Here is a 19,462-nt window from a genome sequence, read left to right on the forward strand (position 1 = left end):
ACATAAAAAAGAAGGAGGAGGAGGAGAAAGAAGAAAGAAAAAAGAAGAGAGAAGAAAAGAAAGAAGAAGAAGAAAAGGATGTTGGTACAGGGCCCACCAGAGACCTGTGAGGGCAGAACCTGGGGATGGAGGAGCCGGGGAATGGGCATCAGGAACACAGCCCAGCTGGCAGGAAGCCTCAACCTGATCCACCTACCTACAGACTGCAACCCTTGCAGGGCCAGCCCACGGATGGTCATGGTCTTTGCCAGGGCATAAAGGACCAGGAACATGTGACACCTGAAACCAGGGAAGGAGCAGGCTCTGCTCCCTGAACAGGAGCCACTGCCTTCAGTTTTTTTTTTTTTTTTTTTTTTTTTGAGACGGAGTTCCGCTCTTGTTACCCAGGCTGGAGTGCAATGGCGCGATCTCGGCTCACTGCAACCTCCGCCTCCTGGGTTCAGGCAATTCTCCTGCCTCAGCCTCCTGAGTAGCTGGGATTACAGGCATGTGCCACCATGCCCAGCTAATTTTTTTGCACTTTTAGTAGAGACGGGGTTTCACCATGTTGACCAGGATGGTCTCGATCTCTCGACCTCGTGATCCACCCGCCTCGGCCTCCCAAAGTGCTGGGATTACAGGCTTGAGCCACCGCGCCCGGCCTGCCTTCAGTTTTTTAAAGCGCTCCTCATTAAGGTCAGGTGTCTTCCAAATTCGGAGAGTTTCCCCAGCCGAAGCAATACCATTATTTAGAAAATTGGTTGTAGCGAAATATACAAGGTTAAGCTTCTTCAGCTGAAGCAATGCAATTATTCAGAAAATTGGTTAAAGTGTAATTGCAGGAAAGGAAAAGCCATTTCTGTCACCAACATAAAGGGATTCTTTTCAGAGAATGCATAAATGAGTCCTTAAAGGCTCTACCCACTCTCCCTCCCTGCAAAGCAAAGGAATGGGATGGAGAGACAGAGGCTGTGGAGTAGCAAGCCTCAGAACCTTGTGGAACTTTCTGTTTTCAGCTGAGATGAGTTGTTCATTAAATAGAGGTCATCCAAGGTGTGACGGGAACCACCAAGCCCTGGTTTTCTGGGCACTAGAGGACAAGAAAGTTGTAGCTCGACCCACAGGCCAAAGCAGTCCTGGCCACATATTTTGACAAGCTCAGCCTGCAGAAAGCCAAGAGCATTCTGACAAGCCAGTCACTGGAACAAGTAGATTTTTCACTTAACCCTTGGCAATTATTAGCTTGATAATGGGCATCTGCTACGTGTAGCTGAAGAGTGAACAGCTAAGATATTACTAGGCAGAAAAAAACAAGTTTACAACAGGGTAGAATGACTTAGGACTCCCTGCAAACACTGATTGAGCACCTATTCTGTGGCAGGAACATTCACATGCATTAACTCAGCCCTGGGTGACTCCAGGGTTGGGGGGCGGGTAGGGAAGCACCATCACTGCTGTCATTTTAAGTAAGAAACTTGAGGCTCAGACAGGTTACACTTCCCGCCCAACATCACACAGTAAACACGTGGCAGAGCTGGAACTGGGTTCCAGGATTCTAGGTCCCAAAGCCAGCTTGTTCCCATCACATTCGAGGATGCCCTATGTGTAAACAGTGTTGTTTAATAGCTTTATTGAGATTTAATTCACACACCCTGCAGTTCACTCACGAAAGTATAAGATTTCATAGTTTTCAGTGTCTTCAGATACGTGTAGCCATCACTATAGTCAACCTGACTGACTGATTTTTTTGAGACAGAGTCTCGCTCTGTCACTCAGGCTGGACTGCAGTGGCACAATCTTGGCTCACTGCGACCTCCAGCTCCTGGGTTCAAGCGATTCTCTTGTCTCAGCCTCCCAAGTAGCTGGGAATACAGACACGCCCCACCACGCCTGGCTGATTTTTGTATTTAGTAGAGATGGAATTTCACCATGTTGGCCAGGCTGGTCTTGAACTCCTGACCTTCAGTGATCTGCCCACCTCAGCCTCCCAAAGTGCCAGGACTACAGTCATGAGCCACCGTGCCCAGCCTCCCGTCAACTTTAGAACATTTTCATGGCATCAACGAGAAACCGTGTCCTCTTTTCATTGTCACCCCATTCCTCCCCTTCCTCTGCTCCAGCCCTTGGAAACCACTAATCTACTTTCTGTCTGTATAAATCTTCCTGTTCTAGACATTTCACAGGAATGGGATTGTAACCGGGACTTTTCTTAAGCGCCGGTGAGGCACAGCTTCCCTGAGAGAACGCTGTGGGTTTTCGGCCTCCGACCTTTTAAAGCAGAAGCAGCGGGGCCAGCGCAGGTCTCACCTGTATGCTAGTAAAAGTAAGTACTGGGGCCGGGCGCGGTGGCTCAAGCCTGTAATCCCAGCACTTTGGGAGGCCGAGGTGGGTGGATCACAAGGTCAAGAGATCGAGACCATCCTGGTCAACATGGTGAAACCCCGTCTCTACTAAAAATACAAAAAATTAGCTGGGCATGGTGGCGCGTGCCTGTAATCCCAGCTACTCAGGAGGCTGAGGCAGGAGAATTACCTGAACCCAGGAGGCGGAGGTTGCGGTGAACAGAGATCGCGCCATTGCACTCCAGCCTGGGTAACAAGAGCGAAACCCCGTCTCAAACAAACAAACAAACAAACAAAAGTAAGTACTGGACCAAGAAGTGTTGCAGAAAGGTGATTTTATTTAGGTAGAGCAAAGAGAAGAAGAGAAAGACTTCTACGAAGAGTACGGAAGGGGATTCTAGAGGGGAAATCCCGAGGGAGCTCTCACCATGTGGAAGGGGATTCCAGAAAGCTGGAAATTTGGCGTGGGTGAAGGAGCAGGGGAATTTATCCTGGGAGAAATTCCCACCTTCCTAAGTTCCTCTGGCCAATGAAAGGAGTCCCTTTAAACTTCCGCTGGGGTGATTGACTTTTAGTTTCTTCCCGCGCCCCCGAAATATAAACATAAACCGTTAAATTTCTCGGATGGAGAGAGATGGGAGGGGTGCATGGCGCTGGGAAACTTTCGCCCTTAAAACTTCTCATTGTTCAACACCCACCTATGAGTGAGAACATGGGGTGTTTGATTTTCTGCTCTCGTGTCAGTTTGTTGAGAATGACGGCTTCCAGGTTCATCCATGTCCCTGCAAAGGACACAAACTCATCGTTTTTGATGGCTGCATAATATTCCATGGTGTATATGTGCCACATTTTCCCTGTCAACAACCTTGCATGTTCTTCACATGTATCCCCAAACCTAAAATGCAATAAAAATAAAAAAAAAACAACTTCACCCCCTCATGGACCTGGAAACAGAACAAATTCCCTCAGGATCCTACAACGTGTGGTCTTTTGTGAATGGCTTTTTTCATTTAGTGTATTTTCCAGGTTCATCCAGACTGTAGCATGGATCAGCCCTTCATTTTTTATAGCCAAATAATCTTTCAATGTCTGCAAATATCACAAATATTTTTCTAGTTGTCAGTCAAGGGACATTTGGGTTGTTTCCACATTTTAGCTATTGTGAATAGTGTTGCTTTGAACATTTGCATACAAGTTTTTGTGTGGACACCTGTTTTCACATCTGTGAGTAGATTCTAATAGTGTGAGAGGGCAGGACAGGGGCAGAGCAGTAGAGAGAGCGAGCAGTGAGGGGAAGAGAGACACAAAGACAGGGAGACACCGCGCACCTGCAGGCTCACACACACAGAGACCCGCAGAGGGAGTGACGGACTGGGACATACACACACATGGACACACGTGGAGAGGCAAACACAGCATCAGAGAAGCACAGGGCACATCCAAATAGGTGCTCAGTCAGTGTTTGCAGGGAGCCCTCAGTGTTTATACCTCACTGTAAGCTTAACTCTTTTTTTCCTGCCTAGTAATGTCTTACCTGTTCACTATTCAGCAACACCTAGCAGATGCTCATTATCAAGCTAATAATTACCAAGGGTTAAGTTAAAGATCTGCTCATTCCAACTCATCTCCCACAAGCCATGTCCCAGGACAGCAACGGAGGCTTCCCTGCGTCTACCTGGCTCCGTGTCAGCCAAGGGCAGGGAGGTGCCCCTGTTCCACAGGATCCCGCCAGCACAGGAGGGAGACCCAGGACTGGCACAAAAGCTGATTGTAAAGCTTAACTAGAAGCTGAGCCCTACTGACTTCAGACCTTTGGGGAAATCTGTTTTGAAATCCCCAACCCATTTTCTTCCGTGGTAAGCTGAGGCTGCAGAATGGAATGGAACAGGATGGGAAGGGGAAGAGGCTGGGAGTCAGAGGTGGGGGTGCAGCACTCCCAAGCAGGGGCCTGGCTAATCTAAGGACTAATATCAGCTTGGCTACTCCTCAGCTGCGGGACTCAGGAGAGCAGACCACTGCTGAGCCTCGCTCTCTCATGTGGAAGATATAAATCAGATCAGCCTCTCGTGGCTGCTGAGGGAAGGTGACGAGATCATTCACGTGAGTGTTGGCATCACTCACAGGTGAGAGGTGTAAAACTGCCTGACATGAGCAGATGCGAAGACATAACGCTAGTTCAGTCTTTCCCCTTATTCCAGAAGAAGTCTGCAGTGCTTTCTAGGGGACAAGGAGGTGACTAGAAATGTCACATCCTCTCCACCACGAGGCTCACCCAGAAAGCAATGTTCTGTGCATAGCGTAAGGGTTCCAGGAAGGCAGGAACAAGGATAATTTTTGTAACATCTCTTCCAGAGGCCCAGCACTCCCACCCCTAGAGACTTACTTAAAGGAAGTAAAATGAAATGAAAGTAAACAGACACCAACGTTCATCGCAGCCTTATTCATCACAGCCAAATGCTGAAAACAGCCCAATCCACCAATGAAATACCCACCAAATGGTGAGCAGACAACAGAGCATGGCACATCCACACAGTACACTGCCACTGAGCAATAAAAATGGGCGAATTATTGATACACACAACAAAAGGGAAACATCTCAAGGCATTCTGTGGCGAGAACACAGGCGCAGGGCAGCACAACTCCATTTGCATAAGGTTCTAGAACAGCGAAACTGTCCCACCCATGCATGGGTGCCTCTGGAAGTGGGTGGGAGTGGCCATTGACCGGAAAAGAGCACTAGAGGACTTGCTGGGTGATGAAAACATTCTCGATGCGGGTATGAGTTCCAACGTGTACACAATCGTCAAAACTCATCAAACTGTAAAACTTAAAGTCTGTGCATTTGACTATACGTAAATTATGCCTCAAAAAAAGCAGCCGATTGGGAAAATGCATCTGTCAGAGGCTTGTCTACATGATACCTGGCTGCCAGGGAGGACACCCCACCTCCCACGGGTCCCTCTACAAACAAACACCAACACCAAGCTTACATCAACAGCTTCCTTGTCCTTCGGCATCTGCACCTCTCTCCTCCTCCTCCTCGATGGGGAGCCAGTTTCCAAGGGGGTCTGCGCATTCGACTCCAAATTCCTGAGCAGATTTTGAGTGTCGTCTTTCTAAAACCGGAAGGCCAGGAGTTGAGGGTGGATAGAAACACAACATTGATGTCAGTCAGCCTGGTCCCCACTGTGACTTTTGCCAGTCAACTGCCCCAGTCCAGTGGCCACTTCCACCTGCCTCTGCGCTTCGACACGAGCTTGGCCCTCTGTGTGTGATGCCTCCTACCCCACATGGGGTCTGCACTGATGTCCTCCTAATCCCTCCAGGGTGCCCCATCTCAGGGCACCCTCAGGACTTGGAGCAAGATGCGGAGCAAAGCTCGTTCCATTTTTCCTGTAGGTTGAGGTCCCCGCTGGACTGGGAGTTCCTTCGATTTAACAACTAAGCATGGGAAATGGCCCATGCATATTAATTTTCCTGTTGATTTTGATCATCTGCTTAATGGTTTTTAAGAAAATATGTTAGGTGACCTTAAGTTATAGAATAGTCTCTATTCTGAACTACAACGAGTGCTCCTGATTTATGGATTCTGTATCTGCCAATTCCTGTAGTTGCTAAAATTTACTTATGACCCCCAAACCAATGCTTATGGGTCTTTCACAGTTATTCATGGATACATGCAGAGCCTGAAAAATCTGTGTTGCCCAGCGTGCACATGCTCAGCTGAGATGGAACAAGGCAGGACTCTGCCTTCTTGTCTCTGCTCTCAGGCTGTAAACAGACATCCTGTTCATACTCTAGTACCACAGTGTTTGCATTTCTGTGCTTTTTCTTGGTGGTTTTACTGTTTAAAATAACCACCACCAAGCACCATGCAGTAGTGCTCTCTAGTCTCCTGAAATACAAGAAGACTATGACATGCCCTTTGGAGAAACGGCTGTGTTATAGAAGCTTCATTCAGGTATGAGTTACAATGCTGTTGTCTGTGAGTCCCATGTTAATACATCAAAAACATGTGTTAAATAAGATATCTTTAAACAGAAACATACATAAAACAATGCTATGTATTGACTGGTTAATGGAAATGTGACCAGAGGCTTATAGGAACCTAATGCTGGTTTTCCCCTAGGAACAACAGTTTGGTGTTCACTAATGCTGTGTTCTCAGCAAGTTTATAGAACATAACTACCACGAATAAAGAGAATAAACCGTATTTAAAATTCTGTTACCCAAGGCCGGCCGCGGTGGCTGAAGCCTGTAATCCCAGCACTTTGGGAGGCCGAGGCGGGTGGATCACAAGGTCGAGAGATCGAGACCATCCCGGTCAACATGGTGAAACCCCGTCTCTACTAAAAATACAAAAAACTAGCTGGGCATGGTGGCACGTGCCTGTAATCCCAGCTACTCAGGAGGCGGAGGCAGGAGAATTGCCTGAATCCAGAGGGCGGAGGTTGTGGTGAGCTGAGATTGCGCCATTGCACTCCAGCCTGGGTAGCAAGAGTGAAACTCTGTCTCAAAAAAAAAAAAAAAAAAAAAAAAAAAAAAAATTCTGTTACCCCAGACACTTAACCAACTTCCTCTTTAATCACTAGCTGCTCATGAATTTAATCTTTGAACTAAAGAAATATTACCAGTTTGTCACTGAGTTAATCAGCTACTATTATCGAGCATCTGCTTTGTGTCAAGACTTGTTCTAAGTACTGGGAATAGAGTAATGAACAAAATACACAGCTTCTGCTTTTGTGGCATTAACATTGCACTGAGAGAAGAAAGATGCAAACACATTAAAAAAAACACGTGGTAAGTCAGGGACGACCCATGTTCTAGAGTAACAGTGGAGGCTGGGAAGGATGCTGGGAGGCAAAGTCTCTTGGACAAAGTGGCATTTGAGTAGGAACTTAAAAGAAGTAAGGCCACCAGCCATTGAGATATCTCAGGGAAGAGCACTCCAGAGAGAGAGAGACTAGCAAGTGCAAAGGCACTGAGGCAGGCCCATGCTGGGCATGGAGAGAAGCCTGCACAGATGCAGCAGGCTGGGGTGGGCCTTGGGGTAGACGATGACGCCAGAGATTTTGAGGGTTGTTTCTTTATCAACCCTAGCTGGCCAGTACAAGGGTTCTGCAAAGAAGGACCCAATCAAAGCCAGGCACAGTGGCTCACACCTGTAATCCTAGCACTTTGGAAGGCCGACACAGGCAGATCATGAGGTCAGGAGTTTGAGACCAGCCTGACTCACATGATGAAGCCTTGTCTCTACTAAAAATACAAAAATTAGCTCGGCATGGTGGCAGGTGCCTGTAATCCCTGCTACTTAGAATAGCCTGAACCTGGGAGGCGGAGGTTGCAGTGAGCCGAGATTGTACCACTGCACTCTAGCCTGAGCAACAGGGCAAGAATCTGCCTAAAAAAAAAAAAAAAAAAAAAGTCAGAAAGTCCTACAGTAAAAACACTGGGGAAAAAAAATATCTATCCCACAGAGGGAGCACCAGCATCACTTGAAAATGACCAACGGGTTACCAGCCATTTGAAGACAGACTCTAATATGAAAGATAAAATCCAAAACAAAAGGAAAAAAGCAAGCAGGAAACACATTATGCAAGGGGGAAAAAAAACCTTAAACAAATAAACAAATATAATACGATCAGAGAGATCACAGAAGATATTCCATTCACAAAACAAGAACAAGATAGAACATTCTCAGAACAAAAAAGGACTCTTGAAAATTGAAAATACAAAAAATCGAATACAAGTATAAAGTTGAGAAAAGTCTCTCTGTAATGTAAAAACGACAAAGAGATGGGAAGTGAGAGAGGAAGATTAGGATTAGAAGCCCAATTCAACCTAAAAAAAAAATGATAGGAGTTTCTGGAAGAAGAGAACTCCTTCGTCCAGAAGAAGGAAAGAATCATCAAAGGAAAAGGATCATCAAAGAAAGCAAGAAAATGATTCTGGATCGAAAGGACACTTCAAAGGCCTGGCACTGTGGGTGACAAACGACTTTTCACCAAGACCATCCTGGCACAATTTCATTTACTGGGAGCAAACAAAAGGTTCTTTAAGATTCTACAGAGGAGGCCGGGCGCGGTGGCTCAAGCCTGTAATCCCAGCACTTTGGGAGGCTGAGGCAGGTGGATCACGAGGTCAAGAGATCGAGACCATCCTGGTCAACATGGTGAAACCCCGTCTCTACTAAAAATACTAAAAATTAGCTGGGCATGGTGGCGTGTGCCTGTAATCCCAGCTACTCAGGAGGCTGAGGCAGGAGAATTGCCTGAACCCAGGAGGTGGAGGTTGCGGTGAGCCGAGATCACGCCATTGCACTCCAGCTTGGGCAACAAGAGCGAAACTCCGTCTCAAAAAAAAAAAAAAAAAAAAAAAGATTCTACAGAGGAGCAAAAGGAAAAGGGGTTTTGTGTAAAGTATCAAGGATCAGAATAGAATCGGTTTCCTCAACAGCAACAGTGGAAGTTATGAGATGAAGCAGGGCTCCACCCTGCTCCTTTTTAGGAGCCTGCAAATCCCCTGCCCTAAGCATGCAAATAACAGAAAATCCTGACTTTCCTCAAGAGAAATTATCAGCAACTTGATAAGCAAGAAGGTAACAGCAGCTTAAAGCAATAGCCAAGGAAGTTAGAGTCGGGAGATGCTTGGTTTCCCTACAGAAAGTAAAGATAACATAATAAGTCTCTGAGTTGTTTTCAGAAACCTGGACCCCCATCAAATGGATCCACCCTGAGGAACCATGGCTGAGGTGCTCTGCTGCCCCTTCTCTGAGATCTAAACTCTGAGCACCATTCTTTGTTCGAAAGTTCCTCCTGGGGGACTCAGAGAAAGTCATGCCCAGGAGCCTGAGCTAACATTCTTTTCTGCTGAACCCACATTTTAAAACAGAGCTTCTCTTCCTTGACAAAATAGCAGATCGGAAAATCTTTGAATCTACCTCCGACCTGCAAGTCTCCACTTCAAGATGTCCCGCTCTCTTAGGCTGAAACCAACTGTAACCTCCATGTATTGATTTAAGATTTTGCCTGTAACTTGTGCTTTCCTGAAATTTACCTTTACCTTTAAAAAACCTCACCTGCAAGTCATCAGGGAGGTCACGATTTGAGGATGAACTGCCTAGTCCTCCTGACTTGGTGTTCTGTGAATGAACACCTTCCTTTTTACCTCAGTGTGGCAATCTGGTCTTACTGTGCCAGGTGGGTGGCACCCAGTTTAGTTCTACAATAGTTAGAAGACAATGAAAAAATGCCTTCAAAATTCTGGCAGGAAATTATTTCCAAGCTAATTATTCTAACCAAATTAAGTATAAAGATAGAAGAATATATTTTCAGACACAGAAGTCCTCAAAAGAGTTGCATCCATCCCTTTTTAAAAAGGCTACTGAAGGATGTTCTCCAGGCATGCAAGGAAATTAGCTAAAGAAAGGGGAGAGCAGGGGAATCCTGAAAGAGGATTCAACCCAGGAGAATTGTGAGAAAGTCCCAGCACGATGAGTAGCTGCTTCTCAAACTTTAAGAACATGTCAATCACCAGGAGGGCTTATTAAACACAGCTTGCTGGACCTACCCCGAGATTCTCATTCAGTGAGTCTGGGGCAGAGCTCCAAAATTTGCATTTCTATCAAGCTCTCCAAGATGATGATGTTGCTGGTCTGGTGCACACTTTAGAGAACTGTCTAGAGAACAACAGCTCAAACTGGAGCATGGCAGAATGTTTCTGGGAAAGATGTTTTTCTCAAGAAGATAAAATGGATCAAATATCTAATTATTCAAATGTCCTGAACAGAAAGGCATATATATGGGGGAGAGTTAAATGAATGATAAGTACACAGAATCTAAGCAAACGAAGAAACCGAGGCCAGATGCAGTGGCTCTCACCTGTGATCCCAGCACTTTGGGAGGACAAGGCAGGAGGACTGTTTGAGCCCAGGAGTTTGAGACCAGCCTGGGCAACATGGCAAAACTCTGACTCTAAAAAAACAGAAAAAAAAAAAAAAAATTAGCCAGGCATGATGGTGCAAGCCTGTAATCCCAGCTGCTTGAGAGGCTGAGGCTGGAGGCTCACCTGAGCCCAAGAGGTCAAGGCTATTGTGAACCATGATCATGCCACTGCACTCCAGCCTGGGCAATAAAATGAGACCCTGTCCCAAATAAATCAAAAAACAAAAAGCCAAAAAAAAGGGATGATTATTAATTTCAGGAAAAACAGAGTGTTGTTCAAGAAAAGAAGGTATTCATAACTGATCCTCGACTTACAGTAAATAATGTTTACAGAATTGTAATAATGGAAACACCGAATAGTAACTTAAGCCAAATTCTCCTATAACCATATCGGGAGGGTGGTGGTGGTGTTGGGAAGAGTGGACATCTTAGGGAAGAGAGGAGGCGACAGAGCTAAGTCTTCTTCCTTTCCACAGTGGAGGGTCAATGGCTATTTCATGCAGCCAAAAAAAAAAAAAAAAAAAACCCAAACAAACAAAAGCAAGCAGCAGCAATATTGGCACGTTATCCAAAAATGGGAAGTAAATTCCCAAAATAACCAGCTGAAAGAGTTAACAAGGTCATTATGCTAATTATAATACATTAGCATGCTAAGTGACAGTGAGGGTTTACAAATGCCAGGAACATCAGGAAATTACCTTATATAGTCTAAAAACAGAAGAAACCCTCAGTTCCAGGAATTGCCCACCCGTTTCCCTATAAATGAATAATCCACTCCTCATTTGGCATATAATCAAGGAGTAACTAACTATAAACATACTCAGTGGAGGGGCCCAGGCTGCTGCTGTGCCTGTGGAGTAGCCATTCTTTTATTCCTTTACTTTCTTAACAAACTTGCTTTTACTTTAAGGAAAAGAAAGAGTTAACAAGGTCATTGTTGAGAAGCGGGGGGTGGGGGGGTGGAAATGGGTGGGGCTATTGCTTCTTTTGAACTACTACTTTAAATTATGTACATGAACAACTTTGATGTAAATAAAACAGGTTTAATGATGAAATAAGGTAAAATAATAAAATAAAAAGAAAACAACAAAAGGTAAGCAGTGCAAAATAAAACTGTGACTTGGATTAGAGGAGAACAGAGTGCCCAGAAAGCAGGGAGGTGCCTGATCTAACACGGCCGGGGAAGTCTCTCTGTGTCCTGAAGCCTCAGCAAGATAGAGTCTGAGAAAGGCCAGTGCAGGCAGAGAGAACAGATGTGCAGCAATGCGGAGGAGAGCAGGAGGAGGCAAGTGGCTGGGTGCTCTGGAGACGGTAAGCCACCCTATGTGCCGTGCTAGGAAACAGTGTATTGTCTTTGCAAGCAGCCAGGAGTCTCTGGAGGTGTTGAATCAGGAGAGTCACATTGTCCGACGTGCATTTTATAAATAAAAACTAGAGGGAGAAGACAGGAGGAAAGGAGTCCCATCAGAAAGAATGTTGTTGCAAGGATCAGGTCGAACTATAAGAAAATCCTATTGAAGAGGGAGACCCAGGGATCTCAGATTAACTTCCCTTTTCCTAAGACTGTAAACTGAAGCCCTTTTCATATGTAATTCCTAAGACTGTAAACCCTTTTCATATGTTAAGCTATGAACCTAAGATTCCTCCACATGTAACATCTAAAGTATAAGCCTATATAAAGAAGGAACCTTCCTTTGTTAGGGGAGCCTGGATATTAGGCAAATATGCCACCTTGCTCCCGGCCGAATAGACTCCTTCCTTCAATATTCGGTGTCGGAGAGATCTGTTTCTCGTGGCCGCTCCTGCAACACTATTAATCCTACTTTGAGCCACAGTCCCACCACGACTGCCACCCTGCTCTAAGCCTCAACTGACTAGCTGTGCACACCCAGATGGCTTGGTTAATCCCAGTAAGCCTTAGCTGAATCAGCTAGCAAATAAGATACTAACCACCACCTCACCAGGTAGCAGATGCTTAAGGCTCTGGCTTTGTGGTTCAAACCGACTAGGGTTGAAATTCAGCCCCACTGTTTACTCATCGTGGCACCCTGGACCAATAACCTTGCAGAGCCTGCACTGCCTCACGGTAAAGCGGGGATAATGACAGTTTCTCCACCTCATGGGCTGGAGTATAAAGAACCAGATGTCTGGCTGGGTGCGGTGGCTCAAGCCTGTAATCCCAGCACTTTGGGAGGCCGAGGCGGGTGGATCACGAGGTCGAGAGATCGAGACCATCCTGGTCAACATGGTGAAACCCTGTCTCTACTAAAAGTGCAAAAAATTAGCTGGGCATGGTGGCACGTGCCTGTAATCCCAGCTACTCAGGAGGCTGAGGCAGGAGAATTGCCTGAGCCCAGGAGGCGGAGGTTGCGGTGAGCCGAGATTGTGCCATTGCACTCCAGCCTGGGTAACAAGGGCGAAACTCCGTCTCAAAAAAAAAAAAAAAAAAAAAAGAAAAAAAAAGAACCAGATGTCTGTAAACACTGCATAGGGCACCTAGCAGAGTCTGTATGTTACTTCACTTTCCCACTCTATCCAACAAGCCAGCATCTCTTAGCATCACTTAATCGCCAGCAGGATCTGACAACCCTCAATTCATCTACAAGCATCTTGCCTTATCTTAGTTTCAGCCCTCTATAGGGCAATGCTCACCATGAGTCACCACATTCTGAAAGTACCTGCACAGGGTCTGTTTCCTCTTCCCAGAGGCCAGAAATGGGGACAGCAAGACTATGTCATCTTGTTTCTGAACTCACAGACTTTACCCTCCCTGCCCCCCCCCCCCACACACACACACACACTTCAAAGAGGCAGAAACTGCAAGGACCTAAAATAGTGGCCACACCACTGTTGATGGAATGCCTGCCACATGCCGGGTGTCGCCATGCACAGTCAATTCCATGAGGGCTTGCGCATATGAAGCATCCACTGGTCCCATTCAGGCAGCCACCCAGACCCTCATCCATGCAAAACACAGTGGCTTTGGGGTTAGATATGTCAGTCACTTTAATAAGTTACTTAACCACTCTGTTCCTCAGTTTTCTCATCTGCAAAGCAGCGACATTCATGAAATCAACTCAAACTGTTGTGGAGATTCATTGAGCTCATTTAGGCAGAGGATCTGGCTCAGTGCCTGGTACACAGTCAGCACTTAAGAAACGCTAGTATTGTCAGTGCTCCATCACAGACTTCCTCATGGGGTGTCATAACCCAAAGTTTACTTGCAAACTTGCAACTCGTCCTTCTTCTTGAGGATGTGAACCTCAAGCAGGCAACGCAGGGTCTCTCTTGCTCATGAATGTGGTCCCTAGGCCAGTGACTGGGTGTAGAAGGTGCCCGAAAACTTTTACTGTGGCATGAATAAATGAATGCATGAATGAATGCATCCCAATGTGGCAGCTGGGACTCGGGCCAGCCGAGGTAACCCACACCGCGAGGAAGGAAGAGGCAGAAGCAGGAACAGGCATTCAGGGGTGGGATCCCCAGCCTCCTCGGTCCACCACGGTGAGCGGGGCCAGCATCCTGTCCAAGCCCTGGGTGCTGCAGATGAGGAGACCGAGGCGTGGCGCGGTTGGGCTGCTGTCTAGGATCACACACGGAGCGGGATGAAACAGGCCAACGCTCTCTAGTCACCCGCCGTCTCCTTCCAGGAGCAGAAGGGGACCCCTGTGAGCGCAAAGTCCCCAACCAGGCTCAAGGGGTCGCAGAGCCTGGGCTCCAGCCCGCGGGACCCAAAAGCCCCGCGCCCCGCTCCGCCCCTCCGCTGCCCGGTCGGCGGACCCACCTGGTGCCGCGGTCGCCTGCGGCCCGCGCGGCAGCCGAGCCAGAGGCCGAGGCCGAGGCCCAGCGCGGCGCCCAGCAGCACCACGGGGGCCAGCAGCGCGGGCTCCGGCTGCAGCGCGTCCCGGCCCAGCAGCAACCGCGCGTCGCTCTTGCAGGCCGCCTCGCCGCGGGCCATCGGGGGCGCTCAGGCGGCCGCCCCGCCGCATCCCGCCGCCTGGTGCACAGTCCCCGCCAGGGCGGCGAAGCGGGACCCGGAGGCCCGGCGCGTCAGGGGCGCGGCGCGCTCCGCACTTTCCGGCCTGTGCGGTCTCCAGGCTCCAGCTCCTTTCCCCTTCCCAGCTTCGCTGAGCCCGAGGGAGGAGCCTAGATCACCGCCCAAAACTTTCAGCCACCCCCGCCCCAGCCCTGCCCTTGCACTGAGCATGCCCAGAGAGGGGCTCGCCTCCCAGCCCTGGACCCTTCCGGAGGGAGCCGGGTTTCCAAGGGGACTCCTGGGTTCCCGGGGAGAAAGAGGGACCCCGACCACCGAGGAAGGCGTTGCTCCTTTAACTTTATTAAGGTTTAGAATATGCCGAGCATTTCGAGTCACGATCCCATTAACTTTCTCCATAACCCTCTGCGGTGGGTGCACCATCCTCCTGATGACGCTGGGACCAACGCACGTCCACCCCACTGCCCTTGTCCCTAACCTCTACCCATCAGTCTTCCCGGGGCCACACCGCCCCCCGCGCCTCTGAACTTGCTCACGCAAAGACTCCCGTTTTAATCTTACTTTCTCCCAGGGAAGGTCAAGACAATAGAGAGACCGTTATACCCCATCTCCCCAGGATGATGGATAGATAGAGAGACGCTTACACCCAGTCCCTGCTAGGACCAGGACACTGCACCATCATCATTTAGTGAGCACTTGGGGAGAATCTGCTAAGTGAGTGTTGCATGGTCAGGGGATAGGCCAGCCACAACCAAACGGTATCAGGGGCATTGACCATCTCACAGTTGTTTAAAGGGATAAACAATTAGATGAGTTAATCACCCTGCGTTCGCTTTAAGCAAACATTTATGGAGTAGCTATTAGTTGTTTGCTTTTGTCAGGGGTGCGGGGGTAAAGCACACATGCATGTACAAGAATGTACACTTGCGCGCGTGCACACACACACACACACACACGCACACTCCTATCCTGTGGAGCTTAATTCATTGTGCGGGCTGGGCTCAGGGACACCATGAGGATCTGCTTCAGCAGAAAAGAGCTTTGTCCTTTCCGCCTGAATGTCCAGCTTGTTTCTAGTTTATTTCGTCATTTCCGCATGGCAACATGGGAACTGTGATCCAAATTCTTCATCCTCTTTAAAAATGAAGAAACCGACAGAGAGGAGAGGTGACTCATTTAACCTCTCGCAGTTACCGAGTGGGACAGAATTCCTGCCCCATTGACACCTGTGTCTCTCTGGCTTGAGGGCAAACTCTCTGCTATGTGGAGCTTCTGATATATTTCCTTAGAAGCATCTCCAGGGTTCCTGGGGACGCAATAACTTGATGCTCTTGCTTTATACTGGGTATTTCCGTGAATACTATGCAGGGTATTTCCATCAATGCTTAGGATTTAGTTTTTTAAAGGTGGTGTTTGGGCCGGGTGTGGTGGCTCATGCCTGTAATCCCAGCACTTTGGGAAGCCGAAGTGGGAGGATTGTCTGAGCCCAGGAGTTTAAGACCAGTCTTGGCAATATAGTGAGGTCTTGACTCTATAAAAAAATAGTAATAAGAAGAATTTTTAAATGTAGGGTTATTTGCATTTTACTTTATCATAAAGTTATTTGACTATTCAATTAACCTTTAAATTACTGACTGTTAAGTAAAATTGATGGTCCAGCAACTTGCCTGGCATTTAGCCTGTGGCCTTGTCTCATGCTGACAGTTGCCAGGTCACCCCTGGTGTGGGGAACTTGGCTATAAATTCTCAGGTTCTCAAATCTCGTGGCCTTGTCCATGCTAGGTTAGGAAAGGCCTGTCCTTGGACGGTCTGGGTTATGGGGAGAGGCTGCCAGGGGCCAGGCTCTCTGGCCTGAAACTTTAGACAGCCTAACCAGCCGCCCAGCAGGAAGGCTGGCAGGAGCGGAGCCTTCTCCCGTCAGCACGTGTCAGCGGCCACCCAGGACCTAAGCCGGGATAAGGATCAGACAAAAGGCTCCACCAGCCCTCCTTCCAGGGTCTTTCTCCTCCTGCCTCCCTTGGCAAAGCAACCCTCTGTGCCCACAGAGAGTTCCGGGAGAGCTTGCTCAGGGCTGCGTCTTCAGACACCAACTCCTTCCCCTCTTTCTAGGTCCCCAGAGAAGTGTCCCAGTGGCTGGCCTGACTGTCTCCCACTGGGAATGCGAGGGGCACCCGGTCAGGCCCAGGGCTGATCCTCAGCGGGCTCGGGCAGTGGGTGCTCCGCACTGAACGCAGCCGGAAGTGCGGGTGCTTTCCTTCTCTCCCGCCCCTCCGAGCCGCCCTGAACCCTCCGGGTGCTTCGCGACTCCTGGCCCCGCGCTCCAAATGCTTCTCCGTTTTCTAAGCGGGAATGGGGACACTCTGGAATCAGACCCCTGTGTCAGGAAAGGGTTTCCAGGGGAAGTGCGTCTGAGCTGAGGCTTACAGACCCGGGTAGGCGGTAGCGGAGGGGCCCCGGAGGCCCCGGTGACCTTGGGGAGCAGAGGAGTGACCAGCCCTGATTTGGGTTGGGCGCGAGCAACCTGATTTGGGTTGTGCCCGGGCCGCGCCAGCTCTCTCTCCCCCTCCCACGCCCGCCCGGCACCGCCGGCTCGCCGAGCCCCAGCTGCGGGTGTTTGTTCCAGAAAACTTTCGGCGGCGCCTCGCACTGAGCATGCTCGGCGGCGGGGCGGGCCCGGGGTCCGGAAGCTCCGCGGCTCCGAGGCTGTGGGTCCCCGCAGGCGATGGGCCCCGCGGGCTCCCGGGAGCGCGCCACGTGGGTGCTGGCCGGGGGCCTCCTGGCTGTGGCGCTGGCGCCAGGGGGCCGAGGCGGTCTCGGCGCCAGCTCAGGTCCCCGCTGGCGCCCCCTCGGCTCGCAGCCACCCCGGGATGCCCCGGTGGCTCCCATGTCTGGGTCCGGCCTAGGGAGCGGGGCGGGGCCCGAGAGCAGCTCGCAGGTAAGGAGGACCCGCCCCTAAGCGCCCGTCCGACTCCCTTGGCTTGGCCCCGTCTACACCGGCGGTGGCGGGAGGCCCCTTAGTAGTGCACAAACAATGTGGAAGGGAGGGCAGGATTTGAATAGGGTGTCTCGCGGCCCTTAGGTGTATCCGGCCCTTGTCTCTTGTCCAGAAAGCTTCGAGGGAAACTGGAGACCTTCCTCAGGTGTGGCAGCTGCGGGCTTGGACTTCACCGGTGACCCGGGTTGGAATCCTACTTGGCAATTGAGGGGCTTTGGCCTAGGGCAAGTCACTCCTGTTTCCTGATCTGTGAAACGGGGCGGTCTTGGCCTCCACCCTGAAGGGTGGAAGTGGGTTAGATGAGTTCAGGCATGCGGAGCGCCTTGCAGAAGCCAGCACTGGGAGATTGCAGCAGTGGCTGTTGAAAGTGGGGACTCTGGGCTGGGCCGTTAGCTGACTGCACTCTCCTGGCTGATGGATTTAACCACTTCCAACTTCACCTGGCCCTCCCTCTGTGGTCCTAAACCGGAAAGGCATAGATTCCTGGCTGTCGACCTAGACTTGACCTCGCCCTACAAAGCTGGTCATCAGTCTTAGTGCCTTTTTCTCAGCTTGGATGTCTGCCCCTCCTCCCTGCGCACTGCCACCTCCTGGCTTCAGGCCCCATCATTTCACCTCCAGCCCTTGGTGGTGGTTTTCCCATGTCTCCCATCCATTTCCCCCAGACCTCTGGGAGACACCCTGCCACTCTCCTCCCTTGCTGGCACTCTCCTCCCCTGCTGGCACTCTTCCCTCCCCAACTTTATCGCTTCTGGCAGCACACCCAGGCTTCTATTCCCAGGACTGCCCTGGCCAGTGGACTAGCCCATTGATGCTGCCCTGGGGTCCTCCCAGCTCTCCCACAGGGCGTTGGGTCCTGTCATGTTGTGTTCTGTACCCCAGCACACTTGTGACACTTGTAGAGGTTTAGTCTCTTAAAAGAGACCTTGCTCCTGGTGGGGTATGGTGGCTCATGCCTGTAATCCCAGCACTTTGGGAGGCCGAGGCAGGCGGATCATCTGCGGTCGGTAGTTCGAGACCAGCCTGACCAACGTGGAGAAACCCTGTTTCTATTAAAAATACAAAAATTAGCCAGGCATGGTGGAGCATGCCTGTAATCCCAGCCACTCAGGAGGCTGAGACAGGAGAATCAGTTGAACCTGGGAGTCAGAGGTTGCAGTGAGCCAAAATCGTGCCACTGCACTCCAGCCTGGGCAACAAGAGTGAAACTCTGTCTCAAAAAAAAAAAAAAAAAAAAAAAAAAAAGAGACCCTGCTCCCTTTCTGTCTTTAGGTTTTCAATGGAGAAATGTCATGTCAGTGTCCTGAGCTTTCAAAAGTCCAATGACAGAATATGTTCCCTGGGTCTTTTCACTTGCATCTGCTCTGTGAGGTGGGAGTATCTGGCCCATTTTGTAGGTGACGAAACCAGCACTCAGGGAGCTGCATTCCGTGGTCCCCAATTCAGAGCCCGCGTGCCTGGCCTCACCTGCTTAGCGCAGGCTCTTTCTTCTGAGAAGCCAGTGTCAGAAGATCCTCGTGCGCACTGACCTCTGTCAGCAGCGGTGGTGCTGAGGGTGGTCCCTGCCTGAAAGGAGACCAGTGTCTACTGGGAAGGGCCTGCAGCTGTCTAGGACCACAGTGTGCCTAGAGCACCTCACCCTCAAGGGCCACCTCTGCCTTTGCAGGAACCTGGTAATGAGCACCTGTGTTCAGGTGCCCTTGGTGTCTTGAGTGCCTCCCCTGGGCTCTGGTCCAGTGCAGTCCATCTCAGCTGTCCACATGGCCAGCCTTCCTCCGTCACTCTGGGCCTGTCTTGGACAGCCCTCTGCACACTGTATAGGAAAGAGCTTGGGCCAAGTGTGCCCCTGCCATGGCCACTCCTTCTTGGGCCTAGGGCAAGTCACAGCCCTCAGGGTCTCTGCTTGCTCTTCTGAGCAATGGTATAAGGCCTAGTTCCAGAGCACAGTTCCTGAAGGCATGGATTCGTTCTTCCTGTTGTAATTATTTGATACCTTCATGTCTCCCTCCTTCCATCTATCCATTCATTCTTTCAATATCTACATAGGTATTTATTGCACCTTTGCTAAGTCCCATGCTGTGTGCAGGGGGCTGGGAGACCAGTGCCTAATTGCACACAGTGATTGCCGTGAGGAGGAGAATGGGGAGCGGTGAGAGAGGGTGGAGGAAGGAGGTCTTTAGTCTGGGATCAGTTGAGACTTGAAGGATGA

At 49.7% G+C, this 19,462-nt stretch overlaps 2 protein-coding genes across 5 annotated transcripts in view; one reads left to right on the forward strand and one right to left on the reverse strand.

The window, feature by feature from the left end:
• EVC (EvC ciliary complex subunit 1) overlaps positions 1–14,396 on the reverse strand; it is a 96,023-nt gene extending 81,627 nt beyond the window's left edge. For all 3 annotated transcript variants that reach the window (XM_039468093.1, XM_039468092.2, XM_074395876.1), the window contains exons 1-2: positions 14,049–14,396; positions 5,312–5,437 (exon numbers count right to left, since the gene is read on the reverse strand). In XM_039468093.1, coding sequence (XP_039324027.1) covers positions 5,312–5,437; positions 14,049–14,222 — 300 coding nt within the window. In that variant the 5' untranslated portion in view covers positions 14,223–14,396. The remainder of the gene's footprint in view (positions 1–5,311; positions 5,438–14,048) is intronic.
• Positions 14,397–16,931: 2,535 nt separating this feature from the next.
• The window catches only part of EVC2 (EvC ciliary complex subunit 2), a 156,265-nt gene continuing 153,734 nt past the window's right edge, over positions 16,932–19,462 (forward strand). For both annotated transcript variants that reach the window (XM_074395877.1, XM_074395880.1), the window contains exon 1: positions 16,932–17,193. In XM_074395877.1, coding sequence (XP_074251978.1) covers positions 16,981–17,193 — 213 coding nt within the window. In that variant the 5' untranslated portion in view covers positions 16,932–16,980. The remainder of the gene's footprint in view (positions 17,194–19,462) is intronic.

The sequence above is a fragment of the Saimiri boliviensis genome, chromosome 3 (genome assembly GCF_048565385.1).
Source record: "Saimiri boliviensis isolate mSaiBol1 chromosome 3, mSaiBol1.pri, whole genome shotgun sequence".
NCBI lineage: Eukaryota > Metazoa > Chordata > Mammalia > Primates > Cebidae > Saimiri > Saimiri boliviensis.